General features: G+C 34.2%; 2 protein-coding genes across 3 annotated transcripts; one reads left to right on the forward strand and one right to left on the reverse strand.

The window, feature by feature from the left end:
• Positions 1-1,385: 1,385 nt before the first annotated feature.
• LOC137410527 (interferon alpha-inducible protein 27-like protein 2) lies at positions 1,386-11,100 on the reverse strand. Of its 2 annotated transcripts, none has more exons than XM_068095957.1 (4): positions 11,026-11,100; positions 10,615-10,797; positions 10,262-10,375; positions 1,386-1,717 (listed from the first exon to the last, which is right to left on the reverse strand). In XM_068095957.1, exons 2-4 carry the CDS (start codon positions 10,781-10,783, stop codon positions 1,605-1,607), a joined length of 396 nt encoding a protein of 131 aa, XP_067952058.1. In that variant the 5' UTR covers positions 10,784-10,797; positions 11,026-11,100; the 3' UTR covers positions 1,386-1,604. The 2 variants fall into 2 exon arrangements, with proteins under 2 accessions (XP_067952058.1, XP_067952057.1); XM_068095956.1 differs by lacking the exon at positions 1,386-1,717 and adding an exon at positions 9,361-9,701.
• Positions 11,101-12,704: 1,604 nt separating this feature from the next.
• On the forward strand, positions 12,705-19,515 carry LOC137389506 (major royal jelly protein 5-like). Its single transcript, XM_068075525.1, has 3 exons — positions 12,705-12,731; positions 16,553-17,095; positions 19,417-19,515. The coding sequence occupies exons 1-3, from the start codon at positions 12,705-12,707 to the stop codon at positions 19,513-19,515; spliced, it is 669 nt and encodes a 222-aa protein (XP_067931626.1).

Raw genomic sequence — 19,515 nt, forward strand, 5'->3', positions numbered from 1 at the left:
CCATGGTTCAGTTACGGACTATGGACTATTCGTCGACTAACTGTAACCGTAAAAATGCTGGAAGGTTCACAAAGATTAGGTTATTTTTGAGGCAAAAGTTTTTACACCTGAAATAATACCAAATAACCTAATAATCAATTTTAAATGAACTCATCTGAATGGTCCTAATTTTAAAGTGGAGCCATATCTCCTAGCAACATAGCTTTTGATTCATGAAACCTATATATAGCAGTCTATCCGTGTGTTTGTCATAATCAGAATATTTCCTGTATGTGGCTTGCAATGTCGAAATCTGCCATATAACGACTCGAAATGATCACACAGTGTTTTAGGATGTGTTCAACACATGACAATGCATTGACCTTCTAGGGATTATGGGTGAATGCATCATAATGCCTATATACCTTTACTGCAATATGGCTCATGAAGCACATTATAGATAGCGTTAACATCTCAGCAGGCACAATGAAGGCCAAACAATCATGTGACTCACTATGATTAGATGTACCTGTAGGTTCCCTGGGACACCATACACAAAGCAAACAGAAGCTTATCACGCTATGTTTATTGATTTTTAACTAATGAAAATATGGGCCAATGGTCATAATAGAATATCACTAAGCAACCAAGGCATAACAAGATTCAAGAACCTTTTCACAAATGATCAACAGGGAATCTTATTTGACATGCAGTCATGTGTAAAGGTATACAAGCACCTCATAATTTGCATAATTTTCATTCACTTGAACTTTAGTAATGAGCCTTATACAATCAACATAAATATAACAAAATTACATATTACTTTAATCTTTAAATATTAGCTATTTAGAATCCTCAACTCCTATTTCCAATCTGCCTGACCATCCATTACATTCCTACTTATCCAAAAAGACCACTACACTTTATACCAGACACCAACACCTTGCCAATTTATGTTATAAAACAGCATAAAAAAATCTTTTTCTTTCAATACACATAATTTACTTTACTCTTTTTTCTGTTTCATGGTCTAATTTGCTCTGATTACTCTTTGACTGATAATAAATGATATAAATAATGATAATAAAGTTACTATCTAAAATATGTTCTCTGTTCTGTGATGCTGTTGTATTGTTTTTGAGTTTAAATTTGTATAGGTCCTTCTTTGGGCTCTTCTCTGTACTAATGTATATGTACTATATGTTTCTCAACTATATTGAGAGGTCAACATTTAATCCCAATAGCTCTTTAGATGAGTAAAGATCTCTCTGTATTACTGTACGGCTAAACACTATAACAATATGGTATATCATCTGTGTATGAAGAAAAGGTGCCTTAGGTGCTAACTCTTGCAATCACAAGACACTAACGTGGAAATAATCATGTTCCATTTATTACCAGTATTTATAAATTATTACCATTACTTATAAATTAATATATACAAGACTTGTGGTATGCTGCCCTAAAAGCAATACTGCTGTATTATAATTTATATACTTGAAGGCAGAACTAGGCAGAACTTTAAGCTAGGTCATATTGCTCAACCAGAGTAACTTGAAAACATTTCATAACATCAGGGAATAGATTATGCTGGCTAGACACTGTGGATATTCATGCAGAAGTTATCACACCTCGAAGCAAGAAAGACCCAACAGCTTCTCCAATTCTTCAGAGATACCAGATGTTGCAGCCCAGGCAGCTATGCTGGATGCAGATTTCAGGTTCGCTCCCGTCGCTCCTGCAAGTATCAGCATACTGTGTCTCGAAGATTCAAGTTTAAAATTAACTAATAAGGATATAGTAGCTTACTAGATGAATGCTTGGCGCTGCACGAGTATAAAAAACAGCTTATAAACAGTGGCAGGTAATGTAGTTGCCATTGGCTAATATGAGTCAGCTAGTATACGTATTGCTAAACTTACTAATAAGAGCAAGCTTTAGTGACGTTGCGTGTAACAACAAGTCACTATGCGTATTTTAAACCAGATAATGACTATCTGCTTAATTCATCCACTGCATTGTGTGTAGCTTGATGGGTTAGTTCGTTGCCTTGTGAACGGTAAGTCCTGAGATCAAATCATCAACCATACGGATTTTTTATTGCTGGATTCTATTGGCTATAACTGGACATAAGGTGTACAAAAATAAACACTGTAATTTATGCAGATAGATAGATTGTTGAAGCTTGAGAGGTTTGAGATTTCCAAATACTGATCAATATTTGCCACAAGCATGTATGAAGCCAACACATGACCTTGAAAAATTATAAGAATACATACCGAGTCTTGTTAGCTTGGAAAATAGGGAGTTGCTAGCAACTTTGCCAAGGTAGGACTGCCACCGTGATGCTACGCTTTTAGCTATCACTCCCTGAGGTCCAAAACCTATGGCTCCTTCAGTGTGTGAAAAAAAGAGAAAAATAAATAACTCAAACTGAGCAATAAAAGTGATGGTAGAATGACTAGGATGAACAGCAATAGTATTTCAAATCTTTGTCTTCTGAATGTAATTTAATAACAAGCCATATTGTAAAAATCAAACTAACTTTGTTCTAATAAGTGAATATATTAGTTGTCTGTTGGTTACTGATTCCACCACCAAAAAGCCTTCCATTAACAGTGGTTATTCATACCCAACACAAATTCTGCAGCAACGTAAGTGGCTCCTAAGGTTGCAGCATACACTCCTCCTTTGACCAGAAGTTCAGTTTGAAGAGATGATTTGCAGCGCCTCTCACCATTCACACTAGTGCTCAATAAGAGCAACACTAGACTGCAAGCTATATACTGGCTCCTCAACATGGCTTACTTTTCGACTGTCAAAATAATTTCATAAAAGTTTATATAGTATTTGGTCAGAAAATCTTTTTTAAACCAAACATTGTTTCTACAGAGATGTATTAGAATGGCACCGTTCAAGCAAGCAGTCATCAAAGCACCACTGTCTGATGCAACTCATGGTACGATATCGTTAAGTCGTACACTATTAATACCTCAGCACAAACAGTTTGTAAAGTTGAACAAATAGGCAGTAGCTCACCTTCCTTATGCTATGCAGAGCTCCTTTCAAACACGACAGCCAACAAAGTGAGCAAGAGACTCAAATGAATGATGTTTGCCAGCCCGCCTGGTTTATTCAATAGGGGAATTCTCCTTTGTGTAAACTCTGCCACCAGATTTCCCCTATTCTTATCGACAGAACATGCCTGGGTAGCCAAACACAGCTGAAGTTGCCATCTGCAAGCAATACCCTGGATGCTTGCAGGGATTCCAATTGGTATTTTACCGTAGTCTGAACAAAGCTATGTTATCACTCCTATATCAGAGAGTACATGATTGTAGCTTAGATGCTAGTTAGAACCGCTATCAGCAAAGCATCACCAGAATATGTGTAGGGGAAACCCGTTACAGCTTATGAGGGGAAATCCTACGTGCTTATTCCAAGCGCGATTACATTAGAGCAGGGGTTCCCAACCTGGGGTACAAGCACCCCTAAGGGTACATTTTAGAAATCTAGGGGGTACAATACAAGTTATAACTTTAATAAATTTTTGGTTTGTTTGGCTCTAATTATTAATAGCTTTGCTGAAACCACTGCTATAGAGCTATTATTGGTATCATTTTAAAGCCAACTAATTTTGCCATTCAGATAAACTTAGGCAAGCATCAGCCCTAAACACAAGGTTGTTTCGTCAATTATGTCATGATTGCGATCCAGACCATGAAAACCTCCTTCACTACACAGAAGTGAGATGGCTTTCTAAAGGCAATGTCCTGAATCGATTTGTGTGACTGATTGATGAGATTGCAGCTTTCTTTGCGACACGACTTCTGAGAAAGCTGCGAGATTCAGGGAGAAGTTAAAGACTAGTTAAAGACTAGAGAAGTTAAAGGGGTACATTTTTTGCAATATTAATGCAATATGACTCCCAAGGGGTACCTAGGCCAAAAAAGGTTGGGAGCCCCTGCATTAGAGTAAGGAACAAGCTGGCATCAGCATCATTTGTGTTCTCTTAGTAATCCCGCTCCGATATATACAGTAGTAGTTGAATAAGCGAAGAAGGTATTTGCTTTCACAGGTTTACATGTTTAGCATCAAGGACATTGTTGTGCAGTGTCCTTCATCGCTATACTCTAAAAGTACTCAATTTCTGACAGCTAAATTATCCATCTGTATATCCAGCACACTTTATCAGCAGAACTAATCAGCAACTCATAAACATTGGTAGATGTTATATGTTGTATTTGTAATGTCGTATTTGTAATGTCGTATTTGTAATGTCGTATTTGTAATGTCGTATTTGTAATGTCGTATTTGTAATGTCGTATTTGTAATGTCGTATTTGTAATGTCGTATTTGTAATGTCGTATTTGTAATGTCGTACATGTTGTATTTGTAATGTTGTATTTGTAATGTCGTATTTGTAATGTTGTATTTGTAATGATGTATTTGTAATGTGTATTTGTAATGTTGTATTTGTAATGTCGTATTTGTAATGTCGTATTTGTAATGTCGTATTTGTAATGATGTATTTGTAATGTTGTATTTGTAATGTTGTATTTGTAATGTTGTATTTGTAATGTCGTATTTGTAATGTCGTATTTGTAATGTCGTATATGTAATGTCGTATTTGTAATGTCGTATTTGTAATGTTGTATTTGTAATGTCGTATTTGTATTGTCGTATATGTAATGTCGTATTTGTAATGTCGTATTTGTAATGTCGTATTTGTAATGTCGTATTTGTAATGTCGTATTTGTAATGATGTATTTGTAATGTCGTATTTGTAATGTCGTATTTGTAATGTCGTATTTGTAATGTCGTATTTGTAATGTCGTATTTGTAATGTCGTATTTGTAATGTCGTATTTGTAATGTCGTATTTGTAATGTCGTATTTGTAATGTCGTATTTGTAATGTCGTATCTGTAATGTCGTATCTGTAATGTCGTATCTGTAATGTCGTATTTGTAATGTCGTATTTGTAATGTCGTATTTGTAATGTCGTATTTGTAATGATGTATTTGTAATGTCGTATTTGTAATGTCGTATTTGTAATGTCGTATTTGTAATGTCGTATTTGTAATGTCGTATTTGTAATGTCGTATTTGTAATGTCGTATTTGTAATGTCGTATTTGTAATGTCGTATTTGTAATGTCGTATTTGTAATGTCGTATCTGTAATGTCGTATTTGTAATGTCGTATTTGTAATGTCGTATTTGTAATGTCGTATTTGTAATGTCGTATTTGTATTGTCGTATTTGTAATGTCGTATTTGTAATGTCGTATTTGTAATGTCGTATTTGTAATGTCGTATTTGTAATGTCGTATTTGTAATGATGTATTTGTAATGTTGTATTTGTAATGTTGTATTTGTAATGTTGTATTTGTAATATTGTATTTGTAATGTTGTAACTGTAATGTTGTATTTGTAATGTTGTATTTGTAATGTTGTATTTGTATTGTTGTATTTGTAATGTCGTATTTGTAATGTCGTATTTGTAATGTTGTATTTGTAATGATGCATTTGTAATGTTGTATATGTAATGTTGTATTTGTAATGTTGTATTTGTAATGTTGTATTTGTAATGTTGTATTTGTAATGTTGTATTTGTAGGGTTGTATCTGTAATGTATATCTAGCTCTGCAGCATAGCTGAGTATAGTGGTCATTTACAATTTCAGACCAGAAAGTAGAGATTGTGTCTGGTTCATTACCATAATACTATCTGGCTCAGGCTGTTGGTCAATGTTGTGTTTTGTGTGCATGAGTGAAAGATGTAGTTGCTGAGAGTTGTAGCTCTGTATGGTTACCCAGAGACTGTGAACCAGCACAACAATCCTCACAATACATTGATTATAATGGTTTGGCATCTACCTTTTTATAGGTAGTATAGTTTACCTTAGTATGGAAAAGTCTAACCCCTTTGCATGACACTGATACTATAGCATGACACTAATCCTATAATAGCATGACACTAATCCTATAATAGCATGACACTAATCCTATAATAGCATCACACTAATCCTATAACAGCATCACACTAATCTTATAATAGCATCACACCAATCATTTAGCATGACACTGATTCTTTAGCATGACTCTAATCCTATAGTGTGACGCTAATCCTATGGCATGTCACTAATCTTATATTATGACTCTAATCCTATATCATGACATTAATTTTTTAGCATGTAACTAAATCTATAGCATGTCACTAATCCTATAGCACAACACTAATCCTTTGGCCTGACACTAAAACGTTTATCCAATACACTACACTGTCCAGTTGTCCATACTATGGAATTAATTGGGCACATACTTATTGCACACGCCAATCTTTTTTAACTTCACGCTTAACACTGATGAAAAATGCTCATATGGGAAGAAATGCTTAAACTCATATGGCCAACAAGACTATTGCAATCGGTATAAATCAGTAGTAGGCTCTGCAGCTGATACAATATGAACATCACAGAAATAAACACAGTACACAAAAATAAACACAGTTTGCAGAAATTAACAAAACACCTTCATTTAAAAGTTAGAATGGTAAATGTTGTATAATATGTTGATTAAAACTAAATTTTCTGTGCGAAAACCTTTTTATTGCCTGGGCACCACTGGGTATTCATCTAGTATTTTTATATTTATACGTTAAAAAGTGTAGAGTAAGTCTGTATATTTGAAACCAATTTAAAAGAAGATTTCACAAAGCTATGTAAATATTTAAGTTAATACTCTATTAGAAATAATGAGTTAACTATGCATGCAAAAATAAAATACCCTCTAAAGGTTGACAGGCAACAAAATTCGCATTACAGTTATTTGGTATCAAAGAATTCACCATGTTTCACGCTGCTGGATTGTAGGTACAAAATATGTGGAAATGTGATTACAAGCTCTTAAAAGCTCAAAAGCGAACAGTTAATTGCCGCCATTACGAAACTGACATAGATTAGAATCTCTTTCCAAAACGGCTCAAATGGATTGTAATTGAATATGATGGCTTCTGTTTACACTTTCATGCAACCTCATTCGTCGAAATATTTTCACAAATATACTTCACACATTCAATAAAACCATGTCTATTGTTCTTACGAGCCTGATTCATCATCATTGTAATGCTGTCACTTTGAGCACTGATATCTCAAAACCTAACGTAAAAATTCGTTTAATTTTTTAACCTTAGCTCGAAAGAGTGCATATCATTCTCTGATAAACATGACGAGCCTGTTGGTCACCTGTGATAGTCGAAAAGTACTGCAGAAATTGTTTGAGCTGTTTGGCAGGAAGTATGGGTCACATGATTAGATTACGACTAGACGATTGGACCAAGCCGAAACAAAACTGTAAAGTAGCGAGCATCTATATTTGATACAGGGGTCTTCGGTAAAACCCGAAGTGTTTGTCATAAACTAGTGCTACGAGAAGTTTTATATTGAGCCTTTTATTGGCCTTTCAATTCACGTGAGAACATCACATGTCAAAACAATAACCAAATGGATTGCATACGTCAGAGATATAAACTGATTCCGATCTACGGCGGTTTCATGATTGCTGCGATTAACTGTTCGTTTTTGAGCTTGTAATCACAGCTCCACATATTTTGCACCTACAACACAGCAGAGTAAGACATAGTGAATCTTTTGATACCAAATAACTGTAATGTGAATTTTGTTGCAAGTCAACCTTTAATGAAAATTTGATCATTTTCGATTCCATGTTTTTTATCCCGACCTTGTTTAGAGTGATTACACTCTAAATTTTATACTTTTTATATTTTACAATTTAAAAACTTTACATTTGTTATGAATTACCATATTTTGAATATTATTTGCCAGAGTTTGATTCCGCAAGAACATTTACTTTTTAACAAAGTACAGCATTCAATTAATTTAAAGGTGGTACATGTAAATGTAATCAAAAAGGTTTCAGATCTATGAGGCTGCAACCAATACATTTTACTAGAAGGCAAGTTTAACAACTACACTATTGATGATATTGGTGATATTCATGATATTGACGGCATTGATGATATTGGTGATATTGATGATATCGATGATATTGTTGCCAAATAAAGTTTTGAAAAAGTGTAGAAATTACCAATTATTCAACCATTGGCAAGAATAGTCTATAACAAGTTATAGACTATTCTTTGACTAACTGTAAACCTAAAAATGCTGGAAGGTTCACAACGATTAGGTTATTTTTGAGGCAAAAGTTTTTATATTTGAAATGATACCAAATGACCTAATAACCAGTTTTAATTGAACTCATTTGAAGTGAAGCTATATATCCTAGCAACATAGCTTCTAATTCATGAAACTTATATATGGCAGTCTATCTGTGTGTTTGTCAGTATCTGTCATGTGTAATCTGTCAAATAATGACTCAAAATGATCTCACCCAGTGTTTGAGGATGTGTTCTATTAATTCAACATATGACAATTCATTGAACATCCAGGGATCGTAAATGCCTATATACCTTTACTACAACATGGTTCATGAAGCACATTATAGATAGGGTTAACATCTCAGCAGGCACAATGAAGGCCAAACAATCACGTGACTCACTATGATTGGATGTACCTGTAGGTTCCCTGAGACACCATACACACAGCAAACAAAAGCTTATTCCGCTATGTTTATTGATTTTTAACTAATGAAAAACATAGATCAATGGTCATAATGTAATATCGCTCAGCAACCAAGGCATAACAAGATTCAGGAATCTTTTCGTAAATGATCAACAAGGAATCTTACTTGATATGCAGTCTTGTGTAAAGGTATGGAGCAACCCTATAATTTACATAGTTTTCATTCGCTTGAATTTTAGTAATGAGCCAAATACAATCAACATAAATATAATAAAGTTACATATTACTTTAATCTTTATATATTAGCTATTTAAAATACTCAAATCGTATATTCAATCTGCTTGACGATACATTATATTTCTACATGCTTCAAAAACCACTACACCTTATATCAGCCACCATGTAAAAAGAGCGTTCCTTTCAACACACATAAGTTACTTCGCTATTTTTTTGTTTTTGTCTCGTGGTCTAATTAGCTCTAAATGGCATTGACCAATGATAATAGAGTTACCATCCATCTTAAATATGTTCTCTGTTCTGTGATGCTGTTGTAATGTTTTTGAGTTTACATTAGTATATGCCCTTCTCTGTACTATTGTATATGTACTATATGTTTATCAACTATATTGAGAGGTCATTATTCAATCCCAATAGCTCTTTAGATGAGTAAGGAACTTTCTGTATTACTGTATGGCTAAACCCAATAACAATGTGGTATATCATCTGTGTATGAAGAAAAGGTGCCTTAGGTGCTAACTCTTGCAATCACAAGACACTAACTTGGAAATAATTATGCTCCATTTATTAGCATTACTTATAAATTATTATATACAAAACTTGTGGTATGCTGCCATAAAAGCAATACTGCAGTATTACTATTTATATACTTGAAAGCAGGGTCTTAAAACTACGTAAGTTATAATGTTCAACCAAAGTAAATTGCAAACATTTTATAACAGCAGGGAGGAGATTATGCTGGCTAGACACTGTAGAGATCCATGCAGAAGGTATTACACCTCAAAGCAAGAAAGACCCAACAGCATCTCCACTTCTTCAGAGATACCAGATGTTGCAGCCCAGGTAGCTATGCTGGATGCGGATTTCAAGTTCACTCCTGTTGCTCCTACAGGAATCAGCATATTGTGTCTTGAAGATTGAAGTTTAAAATTAACTAATAAGATATAGTAGATTACTAGTCGAATGCCTGGCGCTTTATGAGTATATAAACAATTTGTAGATTGTGGCAGGTAAATTTGTAGTTGACAATGGCTAATTTGGGTAAGTTAGTATACTTATTGCTAAACTTATTAATAAGAGCCATGAGAGCAAGCTTTAGTGACGTTGTGCGTCACACAGTCAGTATGAATATTTTAACCCAGATAATGAATATCTGCCCAATGATACCCATCGCATACTGTGTAGCCTGAATGGTTAGCTTGTCCCCTTGTCAACTGGAGGTTCTGAGATCAAATCATCTGTGGTACAGATTTTTATTGCTAGATTTTAATGGCTATAACCGGACACACGGACACACAGGGGGTACAAAAAACATTCACTGAGATTTATACAGATAAATATACTGTCACAGCTTGGGAGGTTTGAGATTTTCAAATATAGATCAATATTTGCAGCAAGCGGGTATAAAGCCAACGCATGACCTTGAAAAGTTATAAGAATACATACCAAGGCTTGTTAGCAAGGCAAATAGGGAATTGCCAGCGACATTGCCAATGTAGGACTGAAACAATGCTGCTATGCTCCCACCTATCACTCCGAGAGGTCCAAAACCTATGGCTCCTTCAGTGTGTGAAAAAAGGAGAAATACAAATTACTCAAACTGAACCATAGAAGTGATGGCAGAATGACCAGAATGAACAACAATGGTATTTCAAATCTTTGTTCTCTAAATGTAATTTACTAACAAACCCCATTGTAAAAATCAAACCAACTTTGTTCTAATAAATGAATATATTAGTTGTTGATTGGTTACTGATTCCACCACCAGAAGACCTCTTATTAAAAGTGGTTATTCATACCCAACACAATTGGTGCAGCAACGTAAGTAACTCCTAAGGTTGCAGCAAATACTCCTCCTTTGACTAGAAGTTCAGTTTGAGGTGATGATTCGCAGTGCCTCTCACCATTCACACTAGTGCTCAATAAGAGAAACACCAGACTGCAAGCTATATACTGGCTCCTCAACATGGTTTACTTTTCGACTGTCAAAATAATTTAATAAAGGATTATATAGTATTTGGCCAGAAAATCTTGTATAAACCAATCATTGTTTCTACAGAGATGTATTAGAATGGCACCGTTCAGGCAAACATTCCCCAATGCACTGCTGTCTGATACGACTCATAGTACGATATCGTTAAGTCGTACGTACACTATTGGTACATCAGCACAAACCGTTGGTAAAGTTGAACAAATAGGCAGTAGCTCACCTTCCGTATGCAATGCAGAGCTCCTTTCAAACACAACTGCCTTAATGTGAGCAAGAGACTCAAATGAATGTTTTGCCAACCGCGGTCCATTCAAAAGGGGAATTCTCCTTTGTGTAAACTCTGCCACCAGATTTCCCCTATTCTTATTGACAACACATGCCTGGGTAGCCAAGCACAGCTGAAATTGCCATCTGCAAGCAATACCCTGGATGTTTGCAGGGATTCCAATTGTATTTTAGTCTGAACAAAGCTACATGTATGTTATCGCTCCTATATCAGAGAGTGCATGATTGTAGCTTAGATGCTAGTTATTCGAAAGGGTCACTCATAGAGTTATCTCCCCCTAAAGTGATAACAGTGCCTTCAACAACACGAGCTTTTCCGGTGCCAACAAGGAGCGTTTAGGCCACGCCCCTCTTTTGTGCTAGTCAATCGTAGTGATTGACTAGATTAATAAGAATGGTTAAACAAGGATCATGAATTTCCACAGTAATTAATGCTCATATTAAAGAAATGATGATTATACTTTAGTACTCTAATATATGCTTATTATTTAAAGCAATTCAATACCTACATGACTTGCAAAGGCACTGAATAGATAGTGTTAAGTAAGTGAGTTAATGCAATCATTTACTCATAGATAAGATAGATAGTCATACTGGGGTTGTATTACACTGGTGTGATGGGAAGCTAATCGACTGCCATCAACTGAAAGTATTGACATTGTATGGTGATAGAGTGATTCATTGACACCATAGTCCGCAAACAGCCCTTGCATGTAATATTAGATTTCAATACATATCAATCAAATACATAGACTAACTTGAAGCAAAGATGTCCACTAGTTAGTAGACATCCTTGCTTGATGTAAGCAAGCAAAAGGTAGAAAGGCGAATGTTGTTATATGTTAAATGAAAATAAATTATACTTAACTAGAAATTCTCCTGTCATACAGCCCACGACCAAAGTGATAATGGAAAAAGAAAGGATACTGCTGGTTGAAAAATGCAATATTAGCAGTCAAATGGCACGGCAGTGCAATAGGAGAACTGCAATGGTAGCTGTAATGTACTGGGTGTTATTATGTACAACAAACAGCGATAATGAAAGGAAAATATTATATGTTTATATCTCTCCCTGCAATAGGAGAAATGCAATATTAGAAGTAAAATGTATAATTTTATAGATAATATTGTAAGAATCGTTAGAAAAATATAATCGTCATTTTGTTTACTTTCACTGCTTTGGACATCAGTTGGAATACTAAAGTACTCGTTATAAATATCCAGAATGTAAGAGTCTCGTAGAATCGACAAAAAAGAAACGATCAATTTTCAGTACTTTTACGTTAATTACAGAAACCTTCGGCAATTGGACAATGCTATAGACTGGTGAAATGTGCACATTTTTCCCGTGAAATGCGCACGACTTAATAGTTCTACTATTTGTCGCACGACCTTATTGGCGTTTTGTTGGCCGGTCTTAATTTTGATTAAAAAAGCTTGTCAAGTTTTTATCGCAATTTTTGGCCAAATTAATCTGTCTATTTATGTATAATCCGATCAGATGGGTTAGTTTTAGGATCTTGCGGTAACTTTTCAAAGATTTGGTAACATACAGTATTTAAATAGGTTTATAAGTGTTTTGTATTGTTATTATACTTAAATGACTACACAAAAATGGTTAAATTTGTTCATGAGATCTCGGTACAAGGGTTTGCGACGACCGTTAATGAATAATTTTCGTGAGTTGTGTGCACATGTGCATTTATCATAAATCTCCCAACCAATCGCCCCGCTCGTGTTTGGTCATGGGATTATACTAAATTATAATTATATAAAAATAAAATAGACTTTTAGTACCTTATTTATTAAATAATGTTTCATTGTAATCATAGCTAAACAGATTATATTTAGCCTTTACTTGCTAATTATTTCAAATTTACATTTAAACCCATTTGCAGTTTCATTTTTCTTCCTAATTTATTTCAACAAAAAACTTCTTTCATGATATGAAATTAAAAAGTTGTAGTTGTTTGAAAAGCTTGAAAATCTTTACAGTTGTTTTTATTTTCTTTCACATCTCTTCATTTATTTCAATTACACAAAACACTCATGATATGTAGTTTGAAAGTTAGAGTAGCAAATGTTGTTATATGTTAAATAAAAATAAATTATACTTAATTATACTAAATTATATAAAAATAAAATAGACTTTGTTATTACCTTTTTTATTAAACAATTTTTCATTGTAATCATCGCTAAACGGATTATATTTAGCCATTACCTGCTAATTGTTTCACATTTACATTTAAACACATTTGCAGTTTCATTTTTCTTCCTAATTTATTTCAACCAAAAACTTCTTTCATGATATGAAATTTAAAAGTTGTAGTTGTTTGGAAAAGCTTGAAAACCTTTACAGTTGTTTTCTTTTTCCACTTAATTCGTTTGAACTGCTTAAATTATTTTCTCATGATATGAAGCTTAAAAGTTAGAATGGTAAATGTTATATAAAAATAAATTTTCTGTCCAAAGACTTTTTTATTACTCTGTCAACGCCAGGTAGTACAGCTCATAGTTGATGGCAGACGATTAGCTTCCCATCAGATTAATGTAATACAACCCCAGTATGACTATCTATCTTATCTATGAGTAACTGATTGCATTAACTCACTTACTTAACACCATCTATTCAATGCCTTTGCAAGTCATGTTGGTATGAAATTGCTATAGATAATAAGCATATATTAGAGTAATAAACTATAATCTTCATTTCTTTAATATGAGCATTAATTACTATCTTAACTGTGGAAATTCATGATCCTTGTTTAACCATTGTTATTAATCTAGTCAATCGCTACGATTGACTAGCACAAAAAAGGGGCGTGGCCTAAACGCTCCTTGTTGGCACGGGAAACGCTAGTGTTGTTATTACTCTAGGAAGAGATAACTCTATGGGGTCACTATCAGCAAAGTATCACCAAAATATGTGTAGGGAAAACCCTTTACAGTTTATGAGGGGAACCCAATGTGCTTATTCCAAGCGCGATTACATTAGAGTAAGGGACAAGCTAGCAATAGCATCATTTGTGTTCTCCTCGTAATCCCGCTCCGATATATACAGTAGTAGTTGGATAAGCAAAGAAGGTATTTGCTTTCACAGGTTTACATGTTTAGCATCAAGGACCTTGTTGGGTACTGTTTTGTTCCTTCATTGCTATAGTCTAAAAATACTCAATTTTTGACAGCCAAGTTATCCATCTGTACATCCAGCACACTTTATCAGCAGAACAAACCATCAACTCATAAACTTTGGTAGATGTTACCTGTTGTATTTGTAATGTCGTATTTGTAATGTCGTATTTGTAATGTCGTATTTTTAATGTCGTATTTGTAATGTCGTATTTGTAATGTCGTATTTGTAATGTCGTATTTGTAATGTCGTATTTGTAATGTATATCTAGCTCTGCAGCATAGCTGAGTATTGTGGTCATTTACAATTTCAGACCAGAAAGTAGAGCTTGTGTCTGGTTCATTACCATAATACCATCTAGTGCAGGCTGTTGGTCAAGGTTGTGTTTTATGTGCATGAGTGAAAGATGTAGTTGCTGAGAGTTGTAGCTCTGTATGGTTACCCAGAGATAGTAAACCAGCACAACAATCTTCACAATACATTGATTATAATGGTTTGACATCTACCTTTTTATAGGTAGTTTAGTATGGAAAAGTCTAACCCCTTTGCATGACACTAATCCTATAGCATGAATCTAATTCTATAGTGTGACGCTAATCCTATGGCAAGTCACTAATCCTATACCATGACATTAATTCTTTAGCATGTCACTAATCTTATATCATGTCACTAATCCTAATCTGCTCAACACTAATCCTTTGGCATGACACTAATCTTATACCATGACATTAGTTCTTTAGCATGAAACTAATCCATTTGCATGATATTAATGTTGTAGCACGACACTATTCCTATAGCACATTACTAATCCTATCACATGACGCTAATCCTTTAGCATGACACTAATCCAAGTTATGCAGTTAGTACATCTATATATGTATATATATATATATAAATCTAAATGTTTGTCAATCTATACTTCGGTATTTCCGTCTGTCCCGCTATAGCGATAAAGTTTCAAGCATGAGATATCCTCTGCAAACTGGATTTGAACTAACAACCTCTAGTTCTGCTAACATTTATTTATCCAAGACACTAGTAGCCACTAGTAGCACTGTCCAACTTGCTATACCATGGAATAACTTTGGCACATGCTTGAAATACATGCCAATCTTTCATGGCTTCACGTTAAACACAACAGCCAATGCTATGCATAAAGCCATACCAGAAGAAAGATTCGTGAAGCCATACCAGAAGAAAAATGCATGCCCATAAGTGAAGAAAAACTCATATGGCCAACAAGACTATTGCAATCAGTATAAATCTGTAGTAGGCACTGCAGCTGGCACGATATGAATTACACAGAAATAAACACAGTACACAGAATTAAACAGAATAGACAAAACGCTTCATGTGAAAGTTAGAATGGTAAATGTTGTATAATATGTTGATTGAAACTAAATTTTTTGTGCAAAAATCTTTTTATTACCAATGTCAAACATTCAGCTAATCTATATAGATATTTCTCAAAGTATGTTTTATGTCTGTATGTCATATGTCTGTCTGCATTCCGGCTCTAGCTATTATTAGAATAGCCTAGCTGGGCAACAATGCTGACGCAATGTCATTGCCTACCGGCATTTGAAGCTTACTAACTAGGTTAGTGGAATTTTCCATTAGCAATGTGCCAGGCCACTTGGCAATGGCCTGCCACTTGCTGGAGAGTTGCCTGCCAGCAAATGGTAAGCAAATCTCATCACCTCTCATTGTTTATAAGCTGATTTTTAATACACGGGCAACGCACAGCTAGTATTTTTATAGTTATAGGTTTAAAAAGTGTAGAGTAAGTCTGTATATTTGAGACGATTTGAAAAGAAGATTTCACAAAGCTATGTAAATATTTAAATTAACATTCAATCAAGATATGGAGTTAACTATACATGCAAAAATAAAATAATCTTTAATAAAAATTTGATCATTTGCAGTTTCATGTTTTTATCACGAACTTGTTTGATTACACTCGAACTTTTATATTTTACATTTTGAAAGTTTTGCAATTGTTTGAAGTGTTATGAATTCTCATTTTCCAGTGCTATTTGCCAGAGTTTGATTTTGCAAGAACATTTACTTTTAAACAAAGTACAGCATTCAATTATATTAATGGTAGTAAATGTAATTAAAAAAGTTTCAGATCTATTAAGATGCTGCCAATGCATTTTACTAAAAAGAAAGTTTAACCACTGAACTATGATGTTTTGTACTTCACATGATAACCACGTGGTATCTACACCGTAGCTATACGGTAACCATAGTAACTACACGATAGACACATGGTAATCACACAGCTTCAACAGACATGTCTGCCAGTAACTTCAGCAACCCCTTATAATAGGTATTTCTTTCTGGAGATGATATTGATGATATTAATGACATTGATCCTATTGATGACATTGATGATATTGATGACATTGATGATATTAATGACATCGATCCTATTGATGACATTGATGATATTGATGACATTGATGATATTAATGACATTGATCCTATTGATGACATTGATGATATTGATGACATTGATGATATTGATGACATTGATCGTATTGATGACATTGATGATGTTGATGACATTGATGATATTAATGACATTGATCCTATTGATGACATTGATGATATTGATGACATTGATGACACCAATGACATTGATCCTATTGATGACATTGATGATGTTGATGATATTGATGACATTGATGACATTGATGATATTGATGAGATTGATCCTATTGATAGCATTGATGGTATTGACTATATTGATGATATTGAAGATATTGATGACATTGATGGTATTGATGACATTGATCCTATTGATGACATTGATGATATCGATGATATTGATGATATTTATGATATTTATGATATTGATGATATACTGACGGTATTAATGACATTGATCCTATTGAGGATATTCATGATATTGATGATATTCATCATATTCATCATATTGATGACATTGATGATATTGATGATGTTGATGATGTTACGATATTGATGATTTTAATGACATTAATGATATTCATGATATTGATGCCAAATAAAGTTTTAAAAAGTCTAAAAGTTACTAATTATTCAACATCAGTTCAGTTATTGACTATTCCTTGACTAACCGTATCACTAAAAATGATGGAAGGTTCACAAAGATTAGGTTACTTCTGAGGTAAAAGTTTTTACATTTCAAATTATACCAGATAACCTAATAACCAATTTTAATTGAACTCATCTTAATGGTCCTAAATTCAAAGTGGAGCTATATCTCCTAGTAACATAACTTTTTATGCATGAAACTTATATATGGCAGTCTATCCGTGTGTTTGTCAGAATCAGAATATTTCCTGTATGTGGCTTGTTATGTTGAAATATGTCGTATGACTCGAAATGATCACACAGTGTTTTAGGATGTGTTCTATTAATTTAACACATGACAATGCATTGACCATCTAGGAATTATGGGTGAATGCATCATAATGCCTATATACCTTTACTACAACATGGTTCATGAAGCACATTATAGATAGGGTTAACATCTCAGCAGGCACAATGAAGGCCAAACAATCACGTGACTCACTATGATTGGATGTACCTGTAGGTTCCATGGGACACCATACACACAGCAAACAAAAGCTCATCACGCTATGTTTATTGATCTTTAACTAATGAAAAACATAGATCAATGGTCATAATATCGCTAAGCAACTAAGGCACAATAAGATTCAGGAACCTTTTCATAAATGATCAACAAGGAATCTTACTTGACATGCAGTCTTGTGTAAAGGAATGGAGGCACACCATAATTTGCATAATTTTCATTCACTTAAACTTTAGTAATAAGCCTTATACAATCAACATAAATATAATAAAGTTACATATTACTTTAATCTTTATATATTAGCTATTTAAAATACTCAAATCAAATCTCCAATATGCTTGACGATTCATTATATTTCTACATGCTTCAAAAACCACTACACCTTATACCAGCCACCATGTAAAAGAGCTTTCCTTTCAACACACATAAGTTAATTCATAACACACTTAAGCTATTTTTTTGTTTTTGTCTCAGTCCAATTTGCTCTAAACTGCATTGACCAATGATAATAGAGTTACCATCCATCTTAAATATGTTCTCTGTTCTGTGATGCTGTTGTATTGTTTTTGAGTTTAAATTAGTGTATGCTCTTCTCTGTACTATTGTACATGTACTATATGTTTTTCAACTATATTGAGAGGTCATCATTCAATCCCAACAGCTCTTTATATGTGTATGGATCTCCCTATATTACTGTAGAGCTAAACCCAATAACAATGTGGTATATCATCTGTGTATGAAAGGAAGGTGCCTTATATGCTAACTCTTGCAATCACAAGACACTAACTTGAAAATAATCATGCTCCATTTGTTAGTAGCCTATTATTTATAAATTATTATATACAAGACTTGTGGCATGCTGCCATAAAAACAATATTGCAGCAATTATATTGCTCAACCAAAGTAACTTGAAAACATTTCAAAATAGCAGGGAGGAGATTATACTGGCTAAACACTATATACATTCATGCAGAAGGTATTACACCTCGAAGCAAGAAAGACCCAACAGCATCTCCACTTCTTCAGAGATACCAGATGTCGCAGCCCAGGTAGCTATGCTGGATGCGGATTTCAGGTTCACTCCTGTTGCTCCTGCAAGAATCAGCATATTGTGTCTTGAAAATTGATGTTTAAAATTAGCTAATAAGATATAGTAATTTACTAGTCGAATGCCGGGCGCTGCATGAGTATATAAACAATTTATAGATTGTGGCAGGTAAATTTGTAGTTGACAACTTGAGTAAGCTAGTATATGTATTGCTGAACTTATTAACAAGAGCAGTGAGGGCAAGCTTTAGCGATATTGCGCGTAATAAAGAGTTGATATGCATCACAGGTGTCCTTTAGCAGGATATTGCCGAGGCCAGGCCGTAGTCTATACACACAAAAAACAACAAAGGTCCACGTAGTTATGAGCAAAAACAAAAGTTTCCACCCAAATATCTCACCAATCCGATAAGCAGCACACACAAAAACTAAACCAATCGACAGGGCCACCCATCATGTCAAAATATTCCAAGTTTCAAGTCATGTCGTGCACAACTCACCTTATGGTTTCTCAAAACTTGTCTCAAGGTCCCTATTAATTTGAGACTGTCCGATTGCTGTTTTAGAAATGGTCGCTGCTAGCCTATCCTAACATCCTGATTCCACATCTCACTAACTTTTGGAGCATTGCTAAAAGAGGAAATCAAAAAGTTCGAGAGCATTAA

Source organism: Watersipora subatra, chromosome 1 (assembly GCF_963576615.1).
Source record: "Watersipora subatra chromosome 1, tzWatSuba1.1, whole genome shotgun sequence".
Lineage (NCBI taxonomy): Eukaryota > Metazoa > Bryozoa > Gymnolaemata > Cheilostomatida > Watersiporidae > Watersipora > Watersipora subatra.

What these genes read in the sequence shown, in the direction of transcription:
- LOC137410527 (XM_068095957.1), bottom strand. Translation starts at nt 10,783, where the DNA reads ATGTTGAGGAGCCAGTATATAGCTTGCAGTCTGGTGTTTCTCTTATTG. An exon ending in TGCTGCACCAATTGTGTTGG is followed by an intron (nt 10,376 to 10,614) that starts GTATGAATAACC and finishes CACACACTGAAG; the next exon opens with GAGCCATAGGTTTTGGACCT. An exon ending in TGCCTTGCTAACAAGCCTTG is followed by an intron (nt 1,718 to 10,261) that starts GTATGTATTCTT and finishes TGATACTTGCAG; the next exon opens with GAGCGACGGGAGCGAACCTG.
- LOC137389506 (XM_068075525.1), top strand. Translation starts at nt 12,705, where the DNA reads ATGGTTAAATTTGTTCATGAGATCTCG. An exon ending in AATTTGTTCATGAGATCTCG is followed by an intron (nt 12,732 to 16,552) that starts GTACAAGGGTTT and finishes CCCTTATAATAG; the next exon opens with GTATTTCTTTCTGGAGATGA. An exon ending in ATATTGATGATATACTGACG is followed by an intron (nt 17,096 to 19,416) that starts GTATTAATGACA and finishes TTGCTGTTTTAG; the next exon opens with AAATGGTCGCTGCTAGCCTA.